This window comes from Miniopterus natalensis, chromosome 7 (genome assembly GCF_054644295.1).
Source record: "Miniopterus natalensis isolate mMinNat1 chromosome 7, mMinNat1.hap1, whole genome shotgun sequence".
Taxonomy (NCBI): domain Eukaryota; kingdom Metazoa; phylum Chordata; class Mammalia; order Chiroptera; family Miniopteridae; genus Miniopterus; species Miniopterus natalensis.
In genome coordinates this window covers 69,218,321-69,241,697 of record NC_142087.1, presented here as the reverse complement: position 1 = coordinate 69,241,697, position 23,377 = coordinate 69,218,321, and the positions used below count along the sequence as shown (strand labels likewise).

At 46.0% G+C, this 23,377-nt stretch overlaps 1 protein-coding gene across 1 annotated transcript; it reads left to right on the top strand.

The window, feature by feature from the left end:
• The first annotated feature begins 1,277 nt into the window (after positions 1–1,277).
• CPLX4 (complexin 4) lies at positions 1,278–21,799 on the top strand. Its single transcript, XM_016223507.2, has 4 exons — positions 1,278–1,444; positions 7,485–7,572; positions 21,506–21,679; positions 21,746–21,799. Exons 1-4 carry the CDS (start codon positions 1,278–1,280, stop codon positions 21,797–21,799), a joined length of 483 nt encoding a protein of 160 aa, XP_016078993.2.
• The last annotated feature ends 1,578 nt before the right edge of the window (positions 21,800–23,377 follow it).

Here is a 23,377-nt window from a genome sequence, read left to right as displayed (position 1 = left end):
GATTTCACTTTCTAACCAAAACTATTATATAGGACAGATCTTCAGCAAATGGCCCTTATCTTTGGGAAATAAAAGTTTTTTAAATAGGTTAGCAAAAGGGAAAGCAGATCTTTAAATATATAAAAAAGCATTTTAGGCAAAAATCCAGATTATGTAGTTCTGTACAATCAAGGATAGTCATCTGCTTCCTGGGATGGCTCCTGTCTACAGATAGAATACTAAGCATACGTTACAAATAGCCCATATCAGCCCACCCCAGTCTCCCCCCCACCCCCAGTTTGGAATGCTGTAATTAGATGCTAATGTAGATTAAAGTCTTAGCCATACTCAGTTCCTCTCTTGACCCAAGGAAAACCATGACTTGAGAACGCTGCCTCACTAACCATTGTCAAAGGCTTTCTCCAAGTACTATACACCACTGAGCTAGAGCACCCAGGAAGTGGGCTTCGTGTAAGAGAAAAAGGTGACCCATTACACAATAATGACATGACTCATGTATGTCCTGACCTTCCGGATGGTGGGAGCACCGAACATGTCCAGAGCATCACTTCCACGCAGAAGTGTAACATTTCAGTGCAGAAGACCAAGGGAACCTGCCAGATATACATTAAGGACCCCGTCCCTTTGGACTTGCCTCCCTTGGTTGTCTACGTACGAGACATGGTAACCACCAAAGCAGGACAGAACCCAAGCAAACCAAAGGCAAATCCCCCCATGGCACTTAGAAGTCCAATGAGACAGAATGATGAATCAAAGGATTATTTTTTGCTTAATGAAGCACTTTGGGTTTTGAGTGTCATTGGACTCAGTTTTCAACAGGATAATTATGCTCAAGAGCTGGAATTTGGAAATTCTACCACAACCATATAATGTCAGTTCTGATGAATTTAACGGAAGCAGAACTCTGGAAGAAGCCCTGCTGTGCTTATAATTTAAAATTCAGAAATGGGTGGGGAAGGAGGGGAGATAATGGGAAGGGTTTTTTCCCCTCTGAAATTAGCTTAGTGTATTAATTCAGAAAGGAGTCGGTCCCATCTGATTGCAGGCCTCAGTAATCTGAACCATCTGCCTCTGCGTAGCAGGCAGCTCGCCCCTAATCCGGCTTCCACCCGCAAACTGCCTCCTCCATCGGGATGCCCTTGAGCAGATGAGGCCCCGCAAAGCCCTTTGCTCTTAAATGTGTGGCTGTCACTGAGGATATTTGGAGATTTTTGTCTTTTTTTCTTCTTCTTCAGGTTTAGTCTGAGTTTTGGTATTCTTTTTCTGGGGCAGAAACAATGGCTTTCTTTGTGAAAACTATGATAAGTAACCAGGTAAAGAATTTAGGATTTGGTGGCGGGTCTGAAGAAAATAAAGAAGAGGGAGGGACCTCGGATCCTGCTGCAGCTCAAGGGATGACCAGGGAGGAATATGAGGAATATCAGAAGCAGATGATCGAGGAGAAGTAAGTACACGCGGCCTCATTCCCTTTAAGAGCAGGACGGAGCTCCTGCGGCCTTACCTTCCTCAGCTCCCCACCCCTGCCCTTGGCTCTCTCCACGCCTCACCTTGTGCCCTCTGCCTCCAGGCGTAGGAAAGCGCTCTGCTGAAGGGAGCAGTGCTGCAGCACCAGCAGTCCATGTCCTACCTGTGTGAGCAGAAATGAAAAATAGTAAGGGAACCTGCATGTCGCCTCTAAAGCAGCTTAGCACTCCCTGACCTGGGCGCGTTTAATAGACCTCAGTTTATTCACATGAAAAACTGTGAGCCTATCTTTGTAGTTTTTCTGAAATTCATCCTCCTAGCAAGTAGAAACCTTTCAATTTGTGAGAATTCAGACGTGGCACCTGGAAGGGGGCCTTAAAGAACATCTAGTGCAGCTTCTTGGTCTCACATGTGCGAAAAAGCCCTAGAAAGCACAGCGTGACTTTGCTTCTCAAAGACTATGAATACATTTGTGGACAGCGTATTGTGAAAATTTTAAAGATACAGAAAAATAGAACAGTATAATGAATACCCATATACATATATTTACACCTATAACACTACGTATATATATATATATATATTCCTCACCCAAGGACATTTTCATTGATTTTTTAGAGAGGGGAAGGGAGAGAGAGAGAGAAACATCAATCTGTTGCCTCCTGGATGCACCCCAACCGGGGCCAGGAATCGAACCTGAAACCTAAGCACGTGCCGTGACCAGAATCGATCCTAGACCTTTCGGTGTGCAGGATGACGCTCCTACCAAAGCTCCTATCACATTGGCCAGGGCATATGACATTCTGACATATTTGCTTATAGATAGAGTAGTTGCATAGACAGATGATAGATAGAACCACTTTTAAAGTAAATTACAGGCATCATCATCCTTCACCCCTGAATATTTCAGCCATATACCTCCAAAAGATAAAGACATTGTCCTGGCTATATAAAACGTAATAAAAACAAAATATTTGTAATACATTAGTTGGGTATTATGGAATGTGAATATAAACAATTTGTCACTGCTAAAGACTGATCTTTAAACACGTGCAACCTATATGTAATGTTTTAAGTTCAAGGTAGAATTACTTTAAGAGTCTTTTAGCAATCAACTAAGAATCAAAACATCGATCTTGAGGTTAAATGTTTATCATATGCTACAGAAGAAAAATACTTTTGCCACCATGGCTATTTTGCTAACGATCAATTATATAACAGTTGCCTAAGTCCTATTGCTAAGATGATTATAAGTGAAAAGGTTAATTACCTGGAGGAAACTAAGAAAGTTCAAAGGCCTACATCTCATGGAAACCTTGTCTATTGTATTTTTTCTGAAAGAAATCATGGCTTAGAAACTACCTAGAATGGTATTATGCTTGGCTTTTCAGTAAATGAAGGTCAGCTTAAAAAAGTAAATACAACTGAAAAAATGATGTTGGTGCTAGGATTATCCTTGGGCAAAAAAAAACAAAGCAGCATTCCTTGAATTTTGGCTAGTTTTGCCCTTGCCATGTAACAAAACAAGTACAATGAACAATAGCACCAAATGTTCTCAGCTCAAGTGGGCTTATAAAAGGAAAATGGTCAGAAATTTAGACTATACACCTGATTCTGTAAAATATTTAATGTCTAAGCAATAAATCTGTTCGCAGATATGTATCTGTTTGATTAACTAATGTCCTGGTTTTCCTTAATTTTATATCTGGCAGATCAAAGACCAAAATACCCAAATGGTATGGCCAATCAGTGGGTTGGGTTATTTGCCAGCTACTCGTGTGTGTGTGTGTGTGTGTGTGTGTGTGTGTGTGTGTGTGTGTGAATATTATAAATTTATGTAGTCATCTAATGTAAGAAATAATAGCGAGGCAATGGGGCCAGCCTGCTTCCCCATGGCAAGAGACATCACTTCTAGTACATTGTTGAGTTTTCAAGAGCTTCATCACCAAGAATACAACATAAAGAGATGGGCATGAAAATAGTTCATCACAAGTTACATAGAGAGAGAGCTATAGACACCATAGGTCATATATCATTAAAATGAATACTAGCAGATGGAAGCCTTCTAAACCTACCCTCATCATTTTAGAGAAGTCTTGGGGTTGACTCCACTAATTGTAAACTAAAATCTACTAAACAATGCACTCTACTGCACATTTTTATTTTACTTCCATGTTCAGCTTTTTTTCCACTACTGATAACATTAATACTGAAAGAGGTTTATACCTAAACAGAACATTTGGAAAAGTCTAAATAAAACAATCTGTTTATCTCTCCATGTCTCTAAATTATATTAAAATGTCCCTTTACCTTAGTTATGGTACAAAAATTGCTACAGTAATATTCGTAACTTGAACTTTGATATGCATCACAGGCCAAAACATAAGAGCTCAAATGATAAATCTCTTAGAAAAGAGCATAGAATATCTTTGCAACTTGGAAGTAGGCAAAGGTTTCTTAAACATGACTGTGAAAGCAATAACCATAAAATTTTTAAATGATAAATTAGTTGTCAAAATTAAAAACTTTTGTGTATCAAAAGACACCATTTCAGAGGGAAGAGGGGGGAAAGAGATTAACCAAAGAGCTTATATGCATATATGCAAAACCCATGGACATAGACAATAATGGGCTGAAAGCCTGGGGAGTGGGGTCCAGGGGGCAATGGGGAAAAGGGGACATCTGTAATACTTTCAACAATAAAGATAAAAAATTTTTAAAAGATCAAGTCAGGCACAGCACAATACACGTGGTTGCTATCATTGTTCTAGAAATCTTAGTTAATGCAACAAGGCAAAAATTATTAAATAAAGAAAATAAAGGGGAAAAAAGACATCATTAAGAAAATAAATAGGCAAGCCACAAACAGAGAAAATATTTGCAAAACATATCTGACAAGAGACTGGGATCTAGAATATATAAAGAATTTCTACAGCCCGGCTGGCGTGGCTCAGTAGTTAAGCATCGACCTATAAACCAGGAGGTCACGGTTCAATTCCTGGTCAGGACACATGCCCAGTTCCCCAGTACAGGGCATTGCAGGAGGCAGGGGATCAGTGATTCTCATTACTGATGTTTCTACTTCTCTGTCCCTCTCCCTTCCTCTCTCTGAAATAAATAAAAACGTATTTTTTAAAAATTTCTACAACTGGATAATAAAAGAAAAAAAAAATGGGGAAAAGAGTTGAATAAATGCTTCACAAAGATATACAAACAGCCAATTAGTACATAGGGGGGGGGAGCCTGATATCATTAGTCATCATGGAAATGAAAATGAAAATCACACTAAGGTAACATTACACACGTACCAGAATGGCTAAAATTAAAAGGACACAATGCCAAATGTGTTGACCTGAATGTGACAGAATTCTTCTGGTCGATGAGATGTAAGATAGTATAACCACTTGGGAAACGGTCTGAGAGATTCTAATAAAACTACACTTAGTCAGCCAATACCCTATCACTTAGTAATCCCAGGCCTAGATATCACCTAGTAGAAATGAATGTACATGATCACAAAAAGCCTACAAAAATGTTCACAGCAGCTTCCTTCACAGTAGCCCCAAACTGGAAATAGCCCAGGTGTCCATCAGCAGCAGAATGAATGAACAGATGTGATATATTCATACGGTAGAATACACTCAGTAATAAAAGGAAGAAAGTACTGATAAATAAAAATCCTGGATGCCCTGCCGGACATGGCTCAGGGGTTGAGCATTGACCTAGGATCCAGGAGATCACAGTTTGATTCCCAGTCAAGGCACATGCCTGGGTTGCGGGCTCGATTCTCAGTCAGGGGTGTGCAGGAGGCAGCCAATCAATGACGACTCATCATTAATGTTTCTATCTCTCTTTACCTTTCCTTTCCTCTCTCTGAAATCAACAAAGATATTTTTAAAAACAAAACAAAAAAAACCCTGGATAAATCTCAAAAGTTTTTTATGCTGAATGAAAGAAGCTTTACATTTATGTGAAGTTGTAGAGCAGGCAAAACCAATCTAACCATGGCGAAAAGACAGTGGTTGCCTTAGCCAGTTTTGCTCAGTGGTTAGAGCATTGACCTGGGGACTGAAGGGTCCCGGGTTCAATTCAGGCCAAGAGCACGTACCTCGGTTACAGGCCCCATACCAGGCCTGGTTGGGGCATGTGCGGGAGGCAAACAATCAATATGTCTCTCTCACATAGATGTTTCTCCCCCACCCCTTCCACTTTCTCTGAAATCCTCAGGTGAGAATTTAAAAAATTAAAAGTGTAAAAAAAAATAAAAGACAGTGGTTGACTGTAGGACTGGGGAGTAGGCATTGGTTGGAAATGGGGAAGTGAGAATATACTCAGGCGACAATAATGTCTTTTATATCTTAATAGGGTTTGGGTTACACACACAAACAGAATCAATAGGACAAAGATGATAGATGATTAGATGATAGATGATAGATAGATAGATGATAGATAGATAGATAGATAGATAGATAGATAGATAGATAGATAGATAGATAGATAGATAGAGATAGATAGATAGATAGATAGATAGATAGATAGATAGATAGATAGATAGATGATAGATGATGATAGATAGATAGATAGATAGATAGATAGATAGATAGATAGATAGATAGATAGATAGATAGATATAGATAGATGATAGATAGAGATGATAGATGATAGATGATAGATTAGATAGATAGATAGATAGATAGATAGATAGATAGATAGATAGATAGATAGATATAGATAGATAGATAGATAGATAGATGGTAGATGATAAAACTATAAACAAATACATAACTGTAATTAATGGTATGCAGTTGAAGTGTTTGGGGAAAAGAGTACTGATTTCTACAGGTCATGCATCCAAAAAAAAGATGGATAAATGAATGGTTAGAGAGGGATAGATATATGATAAAACATGTCTGGTAAGACGCTCATTGTAGAATCTAGTCAGTGAGTATATGGGTTTCACTGTAAAATTCCTTCAACTTTTCTGTATGTTTGAAATTTTTCATGATAAAATATTGGGAGGAACAAAAAGACCTGCTTCTGCCCCACGCCACAGGTCACTGATGTCTTGGGTAAGTCACTTATTCTGTTTCCCTGTCCAAAACTAGGAGATTGAACCCAGTGTTCCCTCCTGCCTACCCCAGGCCTGACATTTTGTGGCGGGCAGTGAGTTCAGGGGGTGCCTGAGCCCAGAGCCCAGGGCCCAGGGGGCTGTTTAATCTGAATGCTTCACATCCAGCTTCCTGCAGTCAGCCTTACAGGTCATGGTTAAGATGATTTCAAAACTTATAGTCAAGAATAGAAACCAGCTTAGCCACCCGAAAATGAAAACGTAGTTTGTTTTAATGCAAATAATGCTTCATGCAAAGATGCCTCACCAAACCCATGAGCAGATACCCTGGGCCTCGACTAGGAAGCAGAGAGCTGCTGGGAAGCCGGGAGCACCCTTTCCACTCCTCGCCATTGCTTCCATATCCTCAGTGCAGCTCTGCTCTTCCTTCCCAGGAGTGAGCTCTCTCCTCCGTTTCCCAGGCCACGTGGCCCATGGAAACAGCTCATGGCCATGTGTAAATTTAGCCCCAGTCATGCACTTCTGTGGACAGGGAGGGGAGGCGGTGCTGTGAACTTTGCAGACATCCCCAAAGGTGTCTGCCTCTGTGGAGTTTATTTCAAACCAGCACAATCACAAGGCCAGTTAGGTGGTCAATCTACCTCGCTTTGCTTGGGATGCCTCCTTCCAAACAGGGAAGGGACCACCCCTAGAAGGGGAGACAAGGAAGGGAAATGGCTTTACACTGCATCCCCAAATGCCATGTGCCTCCAAAGCACCCCCAGTTCTGGATGTTTTAGCTGGCTGAAGAATCACTAGGGAGCTTGTTAGAAATGTAGCTCCCCGGCCCCATCTCACTCATCTGAGAGCAGTGGGTTGGCAGGGGTAGCCCAGTGACTGGCTCCTCTGAGCAGGGGCTGGAACATCCTCAGCTCCCTGTCCTTAGATCCTTTTTTTATTGGTTTCCTTTTAGGATGGAAAGAGATGCTGCATTTACACAAAAAAAGGCAGAGAGGGCGTGCCTCAGAGTTCATCTCCGAGAGAAGTACAGACTTCCAAAGGTGAGGCATTCTTAACACAATAAGCATCCAACCATTTCTTACATAATTAAAAATGGAGAAGGCGTGATTATCAGCAAAGGATCATGCTCATGAACATATATATACAGTAGTCCTCCCTTATCTACAGGGATATGTTCTAAGACCCCCAGTGAATACCTGAAACCGCGGAGCGTACAGAACACTGCACTGTATGTACTAAGTTTTTTCTTATACATACAAGCCTATGATAAAGTTTAATTTATAAATTAGGCACAGTAAGAGATTAACAACAGTAACTAATAATAAAATAGAGCGATTACAATATACTGTAATAAAGGTCATGTGAATGTGGCATTGTTAAGTTAAATAAGGGTGACTTGAACACAAGCACTGCGATACTATGACAGTCCATCTGATAACCGAGACGGCTACTGAGTGACTAGAGGGCCGGGTGTGTGTACAGTGTGGAGATGCTGGACAAAGGGATGCTTTATGTACGAGGTGAGGTTGGGGGGATAGCATGAGATTTCATCATGCTACTCAGAAAAGCACACAATTTAAAATGCATAAATTGTTTATTTCTGGAATTTTTCATTTAATATTTTTGGACTGGTTGAGGCATTTTCTTGTAGTGAAAAAGAGCATTGAGCCCTGGCCACTGTGGCTCAGCGGTTAGAGCATCAGCCTGTGCACCAAAGGGTCTCGGGTTTCATTCCCCGTCACAGGCATGTGCCTGGGTTGCAGGTTGGATCCCAGGTCCCAGTTAGGCACATGTGGGAGACAACCAGTCAATGTGTCTCTCTCCCATCAATGTTCCTCTCTCTCCCTTCTTCCCTCCCATCCACTCTTTCTGAAAAATCAATGGGAAGAAAAAAAAAAAGCATTGAACTAGGAACTCATAAAGACTGGATCCCAGTCATTCAGCCTCTATGAACTTCCATTTCCACTCAGCAAAATGAAGTTAATACCTATAGATGACATTTTTATGTAAATTTATCTAAAGTTCCTAGAACTGCTATATATAAATTCACATAAGGGACAGTGATCATAGCTGCCATTCACTGGGCTCTAAGTGCTCCGCAGGTATCAATTCATTGAATCCTCTCAACAGTCCTGTAAGGTAGGTTCCTACAGTAGGGGAAACAGAGGCCCAGAGAAAGTCCCCTCCTGCCAAAGGCCACACAGCAGCAAGGCGGAGCCCAGGGTTTTAAACTCTCTACTCTTCTGCCTCTATGTCAGAGGAATGACTGGTTGCTTCTTGGGGGATGGTGCGGTAGGGCTGGTCATCACCTGCCACCATCCGCCTGTCTTGGCTGAGGGGGCCAATGCCTGTAAGCTCCGGTGTAGTAGCTGGTTTAGAAAAGAATGGGCTCTGCGGATTGTAAACTAAAAAGTATTCAACAGGGCGCTCACTGCACATGTGTTTTTATTTTACTGGCTGAGTGCTGGGAAGATGTGTTGACATGTGTAGCAAGGCTCAGATGCACTGTTCCAGGCTTGCATGGAGTGACATGAGTGCCCAGCACTTAGCTCCTCTGGCTCAACTCTTATTTCCCCTACCCAGAGATCACCCAGTTCCTCTAAATGACTCCACCGTCACCTTCTGGGCTGGTGTTCAACTCCACATTCCGGAGGTGCACAGTCCCTATGGGAGCATCTTCCACCTGGAGAGGCCAGAGAGGAAGATCCCTCCAAAGTACATGATGCTTCCCCTGGGATGAGAGCCACCTCTAAGTCGGCTGGGTGGGGTAGAATGCGCCACTAAACCAACTCCCCCAGTGGGTCCTTGCAGATCCCCCAAAAGCTGACTTCAGAAGCTAAAAGCATTCCCTGCCGGGCGTGGCTCAGCGGTTGAGTGTCGAACTAGGATCCAGGCGATCGGGGTTCGATTCCGGTCAGGGCACATGCCCAGGTTGCAGGTTCGATCCCCAATCGGGGGCATCAGATCAATGACTCTCTCATCATTGATGTTTCTCTCTCTCTCTCTCCCTCTCCTTTTCTCTCTCTGAAATCAATAAAAATAGATTTTAAATAAGTCTATCTGAGCCTCAGCTTCCCCATCTATAAAATGGGGCAATGATATCTACTTAATAAGGTCTTTGTGATAATATAGGGATAGGTGCATATAAGTTTACAGTTGTTCATAAGGAAAATAATGCAATAATTAATAAATAATACAAAGAATAAACTCTGTTTTGTGTACCCGCAACTGTAAACCTACTTTTGCCCAGCCCTGTATAATGTAAAGAACCTAGCACAGAGCCTGACTAGTGGAAAGGGCTCAATATAAGATAGCTCTTATTATTGCACAGAAGTCTTATTTCTTGATAACAACAACCAGGGGTCCTGAAGACCATGGGCAAGCGTGCTGACGTGTGTAAACAATGCAACTGGAGGTCCCTGAACCTCAAGAATCTGAGCTTTTGGTTGTTTTCTTCCTTGACGGTGAGCCGGTGGTCTTATTCATTTCCAGATCCTCAGGGGTGAGCACTTTCAGGCTTAGCAGCAGGGTTTTGACGCTCTTCAGAGAAAAATAATTCCCACATCTTTGAGCCAAGCTAGCCTCTGGGACAAGAACTTTTCCAACAGAAACGACGGAAAAACGAAAGAATTATAGGTTAAATAGCTTTGCAAAAACCTGCAACTATTGAGTGACAGCCAGGATTGGAACTTAGGCCGCTCAACCATGACAAAGAGTGACATACCAAATGATTTGAACACCGCTCCCTTTGACCCCAAGGTCTCTGCTCTTTCTCCTCTTAATAGTCCAGGCGTCCCAAAAGTTTTGTGCAGTTTTCAGTTCCACGTGGCTTAAAACTACATGAATTGTAGCAGAATTTGTGTGATGCTACCAACACAGAAAAAAACAAACAAAAACTGCATGAGGACCTTGAGGACAACCTGTACTGGTCACTATTTCAGGGAAGTGTCCCAGAACGCCACCCCAGCAGCCGGGCACATGGCTTTTCCTTCTTCTGTATTGTCTCATGGTTTGACCACAGACCTGTGAGCTGAGGCCTACATTCCAAATACAATCCAGATAAATAGATGAAAATAGTCACTGAATCCTTCACTGCAGAGTCTGCTGTGAGACGGGCCCCCTGGGCCACCGTTATGTACGGCTGTATTTTGTAAAAGTGGACTCTGAGCACAATGCTCCAAGAATGTCCCTATGGTGCAGAAGATACTAAAAATAATATCACTGCCTGGGTTTTGTAAAGCAGATGGACATTCTAACCCAGCGCACGCTACCCACAAAACGTAATTGATAGAAAGTACCCCATATAAAAGCAACATTTTGAGGGGAATGCGATCCTTCATGTTCCACTTTGCCACCCAGCCCCCCCCCCCCCGCGGGCACTTCCTCGGCCCCCCTCCCCCCCGTGACTGTCACAGGTCACACGGTCCCCTCCCACGCGCCCCACTGAGGCTCTGAGTGCAGCGGGCCTTCAGTAGCCTCCGAGGCTAGAGGGGGGCGCTGGGGGACAGCCACATTTCCCAGCCCCACCCCCCCATCAGGCATCAGAGCTGGGGCGCGGCTTTGTGTCCGTGCAGAGCGGTCACTCTTGTCCAAGCGGGACCCTGGCTCCCCGACGGGCGCACGGCGGCGGCGGCGGCGTGGTCGGGAACCCGGGCCGCTGGCGCCCCCTGGTGTCGGGAGCCGGCAGCCCCAGGGACACGCACCCTCGCGGTCCCTGACCTCAGCTCTTCCGCAGGGACCGTGGGCTGTAGCGCCAACGGCGGTGGTCGTGGGGAACAGAAATAAATGTCTGAGGGTGGCTTTTCTTTTTTGAAGTCCATTCTTTGGATTGTGCACTTTATTCTAAAGCGGTCGCTGTGCTAGCAAGCCCAGGAGAGCCTGGTGGGCCCTACCGGGAGCAGCTGTCACAGGTGGCAGCTCCCGTGAGGGACCCCGATGGGGACAGGCCGGGAGGGGAGCGTCTGAGCAGCGGGACCCTCCGTGCATGGTATGCCAGGACTGAGGTTTTAGCCGTCTCCATAGCAGCCAGGATGGTGAGGGGTTTTGAAAGGCAGGCAGTGATTGTGAAATTGGGATATGCAGCCTTGAGAGATGACTTGAGGGGAAACGACTGTGGGGACAGTCATTTCCCAGGACTTGAATGCCATGCTTTGAGTCTCATGCTGTCTCAAATCCATGTACCTGGAGGGGCACGGGCTGGGTGAATGATGACCATTTTTGCTTGCAGTAATCAGATAAGTAATCAATTAAGTACAGTAATCAAGGTGCCAGCCCATGAAGGAGATGTATGAAGTGACTTGGGTATCTGTTGTCCCATCTCCAACCTAGCAGTTCCTCACTGGCGTAGGCCTCTGTCCCTTCCCTGCTGCTCTAAGAGTGTAACACTGGCCTGTCAGCCCCTCATTCTTTTCCCTCCAATTCACTAGACATTTATTTAAAAAAAAAAAATCATCATGGTATATATACAGTGGAATATTATTCAGCCATAAAAAAGAAGGAAATCCTGCCATTTGTGACAGTATGAATGGAACTTGAGGGCATTATGCTAAGTGAAATAAGTCAGAGAAAGAAAAATACTGCATGATCTCACTCATATGTGGAATCTTTTTCTTTTAATATATCTTTATTGATTTCAGAGAAAGGAAGGGAGAGGGAGAGAGAGATAGAAACATCAATGATGAGAGAGTCATTGATCGGCTGCCTCCTGCATGCCCCCAAGGGGGGACTGACCCCACAACCTGGGCATGTGCCCTGACTAGGAATCGAACCTCGGTCTCCTGGATCCTAGGTTGATGCTCAACCACTGAGCCACACCTGGCTGGGCCATATGTGGAATCTTAAAAAAACAAACTCATAGAAGGAAAGAAGAGATTGGTGGTTGCCAGAGGCAGGGGTTGGGGCTGGGCAATATAGGTGAAGGGGATCAGTTAGAAGGTAAATAGGCCTTGGGGCTGTAACGTACAGCATGATGACTATTTTATTAAATGGTCATCAAAAATCATTGGTAGGGCAACTGATATTGTCATTAACAATTAACAATAACCTTTGGGCTAGGCAGGGTCACCTGGGGAGCGTGCCGGGTCGGGGAGCCCTTTCTCTGCCTCTCTCTGTCTCCCTAGAGCAGGTATGGGCTCCCGAGCCACCATGGCACTTGGTTCCTTGACCCCAGTGTCCGAGTGTTATTTATCTTTTTATTAAACTTATTTTTATTAAACTTATTTTATTAAACTTATCTACAGAAACGCTCATGACATAGGTGTACATCAATGCACAACCATAAAACTCCTGTAAACTGAGGGACTTTTCCAAGGTCACAAAGTTTACTGTGACAAACGGGGCCTCGAGCCCCCTTATTCCCCTGGTATTTTCATGCCCTTTCCCCCCACATCCCCTCTAGCCTGAGTCTCTGTACCCAGGATGGTAGACTTAAGAACTGAACCAAAAAAGTACTGGGCAGCAGATAAGGGTCACCTGCATCTTACTGGGCTCCTAATAACAACCTTCTCCTCCCTCAAAGTTTGCAGAATTGGTAGCCCTGTGCCATCCTATAAAGTCCACATTGGGCACGCTGCCACACTAATAGTATTAACAGTCCGCAGGGAGCTGGACACACTCAACCTGTCCCCTAGCTAATGAGGGACAAGCTGGGCACCTCATTCACTATTGCCCAGGGTCACGTCCATGTTGCACAGCCAGCAGGAGGTGGCCCTGGGCCCTTCCCTTCACTCGGGCAGAGTGGAGGAAAATGTCTTCCCAGGAGCTGTCGGGTCTGATGAGAATAACCATGTCACATTTGGGAACTGAATTTTCTAAGTAAGTTATTTAGCCGGTGTTTTCTGTGAACAAGAGCGTTGTCACCCGATTGTTGAGCAGGGAAAGGAAGCTTGGGCTGCGAGAAGGAGCAGTGTGGGCCCTGGCCCCGCAGACAAACTATGAAAGGCCTCCTCTCTGAGGTTATTGTTTACTGTCAGTGACAATACCATGTGTCACACCCGTGTGTTTGATGACCATATTTAAATGCAGTAATGACCTAAGGAGTCAAGTATGTGCAGTGATCAAATGGCAGCAGCCTGAAGCTCACCTAGTAAACGTATCAGTCCCGATCATGCTCGTGTGCACGTCCACTCTGCTCACTTCCTCTGGTTTTCAAGTCACTGGTAATGAAAGGACCTCAAGTGCTACAGGGAGCCAGGATGCTCATGTTAGACTTGGGTCCCGTTCCTTAATCCTGTACTTGCGAGTTTTTCTCTCTGTTGGCCTCTCCTTTATAAAGGACTTGACTCTCTCCAGCGAAACAAACAAACTGCACATTTTGAGTGAACGCGCCTTTCTAGGTTCTTCCCTGAAGAGCTGGTTGCCCCTGCTCTGCCGAGACTTCCTCCCTCAGACCCTCCGTTGCTTTTTTGTTTCCCTTCGGTTCCCTAAGCGCTGGTCGCAGCTTCCTCTCTGAAGCCCTCTCTGCCCTCGGCTTCTGGACACCGCGCCCTTCTCAGACTGTCCCTTCTCTGCCTTCCTCGCGGCTTACCCTCCTCCTGTGGGCCCCCAGCTTTGGAATATTCCAGGCGCCCCCTCCGTCTGCTCTTTCTTCCTCTCTAATCAAACGTTGTTCCCGGCGGGGTGGGGGGGACTACACCTCGCTGCTGCTTTCTGCCACCACCTATGCATGTGTGCCACGCAGACGCCCAGCCCACGCCTTCTCCCTGAGGTCACCTCTCCCGGGGCTCCTCAAGCCTCACATCCAGAGCAGAGTCCTTCCTTTCCCCTTAAACCTGCCCCTCCTGTCGGTCCCCCCGCCCCAGGCTGGAAATCGGAAGTCACCCTGACTCCTCCTTCTCCAGCAAAGCACCAAGTCACCCTAATTTCACCTCCTAAATAATTCTCAATCCCATCCCCAGGCGCAGGCCTCATCTTCCCTCACCTCTTTTACTACAACAGCTCCTCAGTAGCTTTTCGACTTTCGAGTCTTGTTCCTCTTAAAAAGGCAGAGTGAGGTTTCCAAAATGCAAAAAAAATAAAAATAAAAACCAAAAAAACAAAACTACTTAGCACGACTTTTTAGAATGAAGTTCAGACCCCTTGGCCTGTACACCATGATGTGGCTCCTGTGGTCCCTTTCCCTCCTGTAAGACTTTGGTCTAGTGCCATTTCTTCCAGAGCCTTCCATGACCTTCCTCTCCCCACCCTCCTCCTTGCTCCCATGATACCAGTACATGTCTCTATGTCGTTTCCACCCTGCGTATTCTCACTGACTACACTGTGTGCTCCTTAACAAAAAAGGGCCTCAGTTTTTCATCTTTGTGCTCAAAGCCTTGTATGGTGCCTGGCATGTAGAAGTTACACACACACGCCCCCCCTATGCAAAAGGTTTGCTGAATGATTGATGTTATTGGGAAAGGGGGGGGGGGGGAGAACACACCCAAAGAACAAAGTGTCAAAAACAACAGGAAGAGTTATAGTAAAATAAATTTTCACGAAAAGAACAAGTCTGGATTTGAGATCATAATATAATACAAAATTATAATTTTGTGTAAAATGCAAAGGCTCCTTGACATCATAATTAAGATGTCATATTTCTTCAAATGGAGGAAGTAGTTCATTTTAAATAAAGCCACAAGATTATGTGTAGAAACAAAGGTGCCCCTCTTCCTAGCCAATTCAAAATGTACATGTAAGTCAAGCCAAATTAATACGAGAAAACAGTTCCACAATGAACCCTAATCCTATTAACGGAATTGTCAATCTAGGTTAGTCATTGAAAAATAATGTCATGCCCCCTGCTGAGCTCCGTGATTTAGTTACACCTGGTGTTTGTCTGCTGTATTAAGGGCATCGTTCAGTTTGAATAAAGATGAAGATGAAGACAGTCTATCGATAGAATTGTCTTTCAAAGTATCACACTGAAAGCTCCATTAGAATTGAATTCAAAATTTGCCTCTTAAATAAAGATTTGATTCTATAAACCTTTCTTTGCCGCCTCCTTTGAATTAAGAGGCAAAACACCGAAACGTCCTGCTTCTGAGCAGCTGTTTCTGGTGGCCTGGTGGCCTGGTGGGGAGGCCATCCAAGGCCAGCCAGGGCCCTCTGTCCCTTCTCCTCCCATCTTGCCCCAATTCAGTTCTCCCCTTCTACTCATGCCCTTGAAAGATCTGTGGACTGAGTATCCTAAGGGGACGTGAGGAAGGAAGAAAAAGCCCTGGGACCCTATTGTGGCAAAGCAGGAATTCAATACAGTTATCTTAGCCACAGCTTTCTCAGTTAATCCCCACACCCACCCTGGAAGGTAGGCAGGTATTATTTCCCCCTCATAGATAAGAATGCCAGCTGAGAGAGGAAAAGTGACTTCCCAAGGTCACACAGCCTGCAAATGGCAGGGCAAGGTGAGACCCTCAACCCGATCGGCCCCCGCTGGCCATGTTTTCCTGCCTGACCTGGTGGCCATGCTGGGTTCTCGTGGCCCAGCAAGCTGAATGACCTTTATGTAGTATCTTTGCCAGACCTGGGTTTCCTCCCCTGTAAATGAGAGGCTTGGAGAAGTGACCTCACAGAGCCTTTTGAGTCCCTATGGAATGCCTGCAGAAAGGAAAGAAGTGTAAGATGTGCACAGCTGGCTCCAGAAATTCTCAACCAACACTAAAAACAGACGCCTATTATTCAAGAAGTCAAATCTACACTGTCTGTCCTAATGTGGGTGTACTGAGGGCTCTTGAAGCAGCTGAAGAGCGAAGACCAGTGTGACCCCACAGAAGGAGCAGCCAGCAAGCCCTGGACAAGGGTCTCAACACCACTCACACGTTCACCCGGGAAGCTCTTTAAAATTCTACTGCCTGGGCCCCTGCCACAACCACAGGAGCTACTTCTCTGGGGTTGGGGCCTGGCCATCAGTATTTTCCTACCCTTCACAAGGGATTCAGAGGACCAGAGAGGACTGAGAATCACTGTCCCTGGCGGGGGGGGGGGGGGGGGAGGCGGGGGGACAGAACATAAACCTGGCTCTGTCCTTCAGTGGCAACTGGTCAGAACAAGAATGAGTGTCTATTGGAGCCTGGCCCCTAAAATCCTCATGCCTACTCCTCTCTGGCCTGCCCAGATGCCCCTTACTTTGCTCACTTTTACTTTCCATGGAGGCTTTTGTTGACTGGCTGCGTTCTTTGTTTTCTCTCTATTTTCTGTTTCCACTCAGCTAAGGTCCTAAGAGCTCTGGCAGAACAGGAACCAGGGCTTCCACCACCTTGCCTAGAGGCCAGTGCAGCTCTCTCACTCACAGCCAGCACAGTGAGGGCCACGTGGTCAATGAAGACAGGGACTGTTGAAGCCCATGATCCTCACAAATATGTAAATATCAAATATTAGATCAACTCGTCAAAGGGAAAGAAATCCATTAAGCTAGCTGTCTGGTATCATGTAGACCGAAATAGATAAATAAACCCAAAACAAATCAAAGCTACCTCATGTCAAATACACTGGTATTTGTTGACACACCAAGCTCGTGGACTAGACTCGAACGGCGCTTCTGGTGAATGCTCAGCTTTCTGACTATATAACCATCAACAACAGTTTGTCATCATATCTAAAGTTTGCCACAAGGTGAAGGCCAGTTTATCAAGATCCAGGGTGTAGGAAGTCTAGGTCCAGGGTTCTCCCTACCCTTCAGTGAGTAGTAATCAGTCACACAGGATAACAGAGGCTGGCTGTGAGACTATTTAAATAGTGGGGCACTCAGCACTGATGATAAAGATTGTAAGTCTGGTTAAAAACCAAGAGATTAAAACTGAGTCTGGTCAGCTGGCACAAAAATAATTAGCTCTTAACTGCATTAAACAATGTCCCAGATTGATAAGATTTCTAGAAATGAAAGACCTCTGAAACAGAACCTTCAAGAACACAGTGTAGCCTGTAAGTCCCCTAACTTTATGCTGGTTCATTTTATTCATTCAGTCAGTCATTCATGTCATGGTTCTCAGTGCCAAGCCTCCCCTCCCTGGAGCTGATTCATATTGGCTATAATTGCATTTATATTTGTGGGCGTAAAGAAGCATTACTGCCTTTTCTGGATGTGTGAATGGTGTCAAAATATCCTGCATCAAAATATCCAACCCAAGATCTGTCAGCAGGCAGCAGAAAGTCTGGAAAGACATTCATTGTTTGGACTGTAGACAAGGTCCCATCAGCAGGGTGGTTCATCAGGCAGCAGGAGGCAAGGCAGCCCAGGGTCCTCCCACTTATACTCCTTAATTGCTTGTTCTGTCCCCGATCTTTCTCTTAAGGGCTGATACCCACCTCCCCTCTGTTGGCTGTCCATGCCTTCTTTATCCCAGGGCCCCTTTCAGCAAGGACCTTGACACCGAGCGGCAGCTTCTTCCTCTAAAATAACCACAGGCACTGGTTGTCCCAGACTTAGAAGTTTATAAATCTGTTTCACAATGTGTCTCATTCAATCTGCTCAATAATCCTCTGAGGGGCCCTCCCACTGGGCACTAGAAGCGTAAGGTGACTTGCCCAAGGTCATGCAGCGGACAAATGACAGAACTAGGACTCGAACCAGGCCTCCTGACTCCAAACCCATGACCTTCCCACTGTCATAGGCTATCTCTGCAGGACAGCAGTGTGCACCTGCTTCAGCCTGTGCAAATGGGCCCCTGGCCCTTGGCCTGTTAGGTCCGGGCCAGCTCACTTGGTGAGGACCCAGGACTAATGAGGCCAGGGGTCCAGGTGGGTCCAGAGCACTTCATTTTGTCCCCTAGCCACTCACGGGCCCTGTCCTACCCGTAGTTATAAGGTGTCCACACCTAGGCTGAAGCCCAGGGAAACTGATTCCAGTACTAGAATCGTCACCAGAAGCAACGTGTTGCTGACGGGTGGTCAGTAGCATTGACCTTCTAGAAGTATGGCGCTTGTAGGACTCTGACCACAGCCATTGACTACACCCAATTCTTTCTTTTTTCCTTTCCTTTCTTTTCTTTTCTTTTCTTTTCTTTTCTTTTCTTTTCTTTTCTTTTCTTTTCTTTTCTTTTCTTTTCTTTTTTCTTTTCTTTTCTTCCTTTCTTTCCTTTTTTCTTTTCTTCCTTTCTTTTCTTTCCTTCCTTCCTTCCCTTCCTTCCTTCCTTCCCTCCCTCCCTTCCTTCCTCCCTTCCTTCCCTTCTTCCCTTCCTCCCTTCCTTCCCTTCCTTCCCTTCCTTCCTATTGGTTTTTACAGAGAAGGGAGAAAGAGAGAGAGACACACACACACACATCGATTGGTTGCCTCCCACATGCACCCCAACCAGGGACAGAACCTAAGTATGTGCCCTGACCAGGAATCGAACCTGGTCAGTTCGAACCTGGTCAGTTGGTTGGGACGACGCTCCAACCAACTAGGCCACACTGGCCATGGCAACCAATATTGTCTTTAGACTGGACAACTTTGGCTACCTGCCTTGGAACCCACACTGTAGAGGGCTCCCCTCTGTCCTTCCTCAGGCCACAGTCCTTCTCATGGGGTGAGAAGTCTACAGGGCCAAAGGGACAGGCCTATCCAGAGCCCACACCCCTCTTTTAGACCACACTCTGGCTGCCCAGGACCCCAGATTCCTTGCCTAAATGTATTCTGGGGCCAGCCCAGGCCTTTGCACCTGGCCTGTCATCCTGAGACTACACTGAGCTGCCCCAGCCTGAGTAATGCTAGAGCTGAAGAGTAAGGCAGGAGTCTGGGATGCATACACACAAGGTTCCCAGGGGAAGATGGAGCCAGGGCCTGGAAAAAAAAGGGGGCCAGATTGTGAGCCAGGATCTTCACCAGTACTCATCCTCTGGGACCTACAAACATAAGGATGGGCCTGACAGGGGAAAGGGGAAGTTGGGCCCTCTAGGTGGCTTTCTCCCAGAATTGAGGGCCTAGTGACAAAAGAGAAATGAATAGGCCTAGGTTGCTAGGAAAGCTGAGCCTATTGAGCAAAAACAGGGCCATTCCTAGGCCAGGGGTGAGGTGCAAAGAGAGTAAGTCCTTCTGATGGGGCTGACCACATGTGCACAAGTCACAATTACCCAGTGCAAACCCCCAGCCTCATCTGAGGCCTGGTGACATCCACAGAGATCTTATTACCAACTAGAGGGACAAGCTGTCAGAATTCCCAGGAATGCCCTTTCAAATCACGTTATTCCAGGGTGCATAAGAGAAGGCCGATGTCCAGCACTGACATAAGCTGAAGCTCGCCAGCCTGCAGTCCTGTGTCTCCTCTCTTTCCTGCAAAACTGCCCAGAGGATAATCAGCACGAAGGCAATTTCTAGGGTAGGCAAATAAAAAATAAATAGATGTGGAGGATTGGCTGAGAGCCCCTGGGGATTAGCTAACTATTTAATCCCCACAACAGTTTGCCCAGGAACTAATTAATCCATTAAGCACTTTGAGGGGCCAAGGCCTGGCCAAGTACAGGAGAGACTTCTCCAACCTCAGGAGGTGACGCTAGGAATGGACCTCAGAGGTCTTCAGGAGGACCTGTGTGAGACTCATGCCTCTGAGGCATTGTCACCCCTGCAGAAGTCTGCCTCTCCAGCTGTTTCTAGAGCCAGGCTTGCTGTTACTCTGCCCAGAGAAAGAAATACAGGAAGGAGCTCTGTGGAAAGGCTGTGGCCTCCAGCTTCTCAAAGGATCTGCTGGAGAAGTATGGAGCCTTGGACAGTTAGAATGGAAAGGGCCCTCGGACACCCACTTTACAGATGGAGGGTCAGGTTTACACGTCACCCTGGCTCACCATTTGGACCTCGAGACAACCGATGTTTATGATTATCTCTACTCTGCACCCAGGCAAGGGGATGCTCCCTGTAGGTGCTAACTTGAACTCCACCTGGGGATTCAGCAGGCATCAAAATCTTTCTTTAGCCAAATCAATGTTGTCTGATTAAGACTAAGATGATCGTTTTATTTTTATGTGATCTGTCATGCGCTTTGGTGACAAATTCCAGACTGGTTAAAACATATCGAGGTGGCCCTCAACTTTACCTAGGTCTTCCCTAACATTCGCTTTTCTGACACTCTCTTTAATCGTATCTGCCCCTGAAGCCCAGTGTGTCTCCTGTTACAACCTAATCTCAGAAAATTATCTGATAGCAGCAATCTGGGAGTGTCCACCACCCTTAACCTTTCCCAGAGAAACTTTTTCTCTAGATTCTTTTCTCTCATTATAAAACAAAGGGATTTTTAATACCAGGTGTCAGGCTCTTGGAAATTCAGGAACAGTCATGCCTAGAACACGAGATGAAATTGTAAGGCAAACTATGGCCAGACAGTCAGGATGCTGAGTGGGAGCCAGGCTAGCTTCCAGGTGCCAAGGATGAAAGGCTGAAGTTGGCATGATTCTGCACCCACCAGGGCCCCCCCGTCCCCTCATCTAGTAGAAGGGGCGGAAGGGACAATAAATAGTTAAGCAGAAGCTGCCACTCAAGAGTGATGCCTAATATTGAGGAGCACTGTGAGGCCACTGTGAACCCCAACCCCACCCTCTAGAATGAGATCAGCTAGGGTCACTGAGTCCCAGACTGGGGCTACTGGACAGAAAAGCTCCCAGAGCTGCCGAGGCCAGATCGGTGGGTGGTTTTCAAGCTTTGCATCATCAGCATAACAGAGAGGGCTTCTTAAAACACAGATGGGTGTGCCTGGCCCAGGAGCGTTTGATTCAGTAAGTCTGGGATGGGGCCTAAAAATTTGTCTTTCTAACATGGTCCTAGATAATGCTGAGGCTGCTGGGTCCAGGGACCACGCTTTGAAAACCACTGTGCTAGTGGTTCTGACCCCCGCAAGTGCACCGAAAGAGGGGTGTCTCAGCCAGGACCCCCACCTCTGCCGTGGCCACCAGCCCGGGCTCCACTGAGAGACAGCCAAGCATGCCATTCCCTTCACCCCTCAACAGGCCTCTGCTCTCCTGCAGCTTTTAATATTTGTTTGCATGTTGTTGGGCTCAGAGTGTTCTCTCCGTCTAAGCCTTTGTTTCTCCGCATAGAGCGAAATGGATGAGACCCAGATCCAGGGGGCTGGAGATGACGTGGGTGTGCCCGAAGATCTCCGGAAAATGGTAGATGAAGACCAAGAGGAGGAAGAAGACAAGGATTCTATCCTCAGGCAGCTACAGAGTCTTCAGAACGTGGACCTGGACACCGTCAAAGAAAAAGCCCAGGCCACGGCCATGGGAATCAAGCAGACGGCAGAGGCCACGGCCACGGGAATCAAGCAGACGGCAGAGGCCACACTCTCGGGAATCAGGCAGACGGCGGAGCAGAAGTGTGCTGTGATGTGAGGGGCGGCGGGGCGAGGGAGGGGCCAGTGAAGGCGAGGGGACCGCTCTCCTATTGGACGTGTTCAGCAGCATAGGCTTCCACGCAGTGGGCAGGGTTAGAAAAACCGTGACGACGAAATTCTATATCAACACATAGATAACAACTCGATGTTTGTTCTAACTGTTCCCCGTAGGACGTTTAGCTAGCACCTGGCGGCAGAGAATGATAACACTCTCCTTTCAGCTGTCAGTGCGGCTGAGCACGGAGTTGCAGCTGTGAAAGGGTTCAACAGACACCTGCTTAAAGATCCTCAGGACAGGCAGAAGGAAACAAAAGCAAATGGGGTTTCTTCCTTGACTTCCTTCCTTAGAGGGCAAGGTCTCACCTTGGCCAATCATTAGCATGACTCCAGGTCCCTTCAGAGAAAGATGTGGCAGGTCAGGGTGCCACCGGGAGCCCAGGCTGCGGACTCACCTGCAAGCAAAGGCCACACCACCTCTACTCCCAGCTCCTTGACCATCGTGGATGCTTCCCATCAAGCGTGGTATTTGGACAGTTCGAAGCCAAGGGGCAGCAGTGGGGATGGGGTAACAGATGAGGAATGAAGGCAGAGAACAGACTTATCAGCCCTTAGCCTTGTAGAGCTTCGTTTTAGAGGCCACTTGAAGAATGGACTTGGGGTGAAACTAAAGGCTGGGGGGCAACTGGCAAGGTCACTGCTGTTTCTACATCCAGCGTCACCTCCTCTTGTCTGAGCTTGGTGGCAGCAGTCTCTCTGTGTCCCCCTTTCTCTCTCTGCCCCCCTTCCTCTCTCACCCTCCTCTCTTCTTGCCCCCTCTCCCCACCTCTCTTTTTTCCTCTCTCATCTCTCCCTTCAGGCTAGCTTCCAATAAATCATGCTGTCATTCTGTCCCACAGCCTCCCAGGGTATACACAGATTTCCTTTTCCTAACATTTGCTCTCTTTCAAAGGGAATTATCCAAAAGACTTAGAAAATTTACCTCTAAAACACTTAGAGCTGTTTAATCAAAGCCAGACCAACCAAAACAAATGCTGGTTTTTCAATGCATGTCCGTAGAATAGATAATTCTCAAAGACAGATTTTATCAAAAAGATCTGCTCTATTGGAGGAAAGGGAACTAAGACCCAAAAGTTAGGGGCTAACCTGATCCCTATGCAAAGTTCCTGAATGCACTGTATAAGGAGTTTCATGACGTGAAAATATGTAAATAAAAGAAATGACTTGGGGTCCAGAACCATCCATCTCCAGGCCTTTGCCTTCCCCAAGTGAAACCCTGTACTCATTAAACACCAGCACTCCCCAGCCTGGCAGCCACCATTCTGTTTGGCCCCTATAGGAACCTCATATGAGTGGCTCATACAATATCTGTCCTTTCATGACTGGCTTATTTCACTGGGCATAATTTCCTCAAGGTTCATATCTGCTGTAGCATGTGTCATTTCTTTCCTTTTTAAGGCTGAGTAATATTTCATTGGATATACAGAGTGCCCCTCCAAAAATGTATATACCCTTTGAATGATTATAAAGTCAGTGTTTATTAAACATATAGCTCATTTTCAAAATTTAAAAAATCTAC

Excerpts from the sequence above, each read along its gene's own strand:
- CPLX4 (XM_016223507.2), top strand. The coding sequence starts at position 1,278 with ATGGCTTTCTTTGTGAAAACTATGATAAGTAACCAGGTAAAGAATTTA. Across the intron at positions 1,445-7,484 it reads AAGCAGATGATCGAGGAGAA|GATGGAAAGAGATGCTGCAT; the intron begins GTAAGTACACGC and ends GTTTCCTTTTAG. Across the intron at positions 21,680-21,745 it reads CCGTCAAAGAAAAAGCCCAG|GCCACACTCTCGGGAATCAG; the intron begins GCCACGGCCATG and ends CAGACGGCAGAG.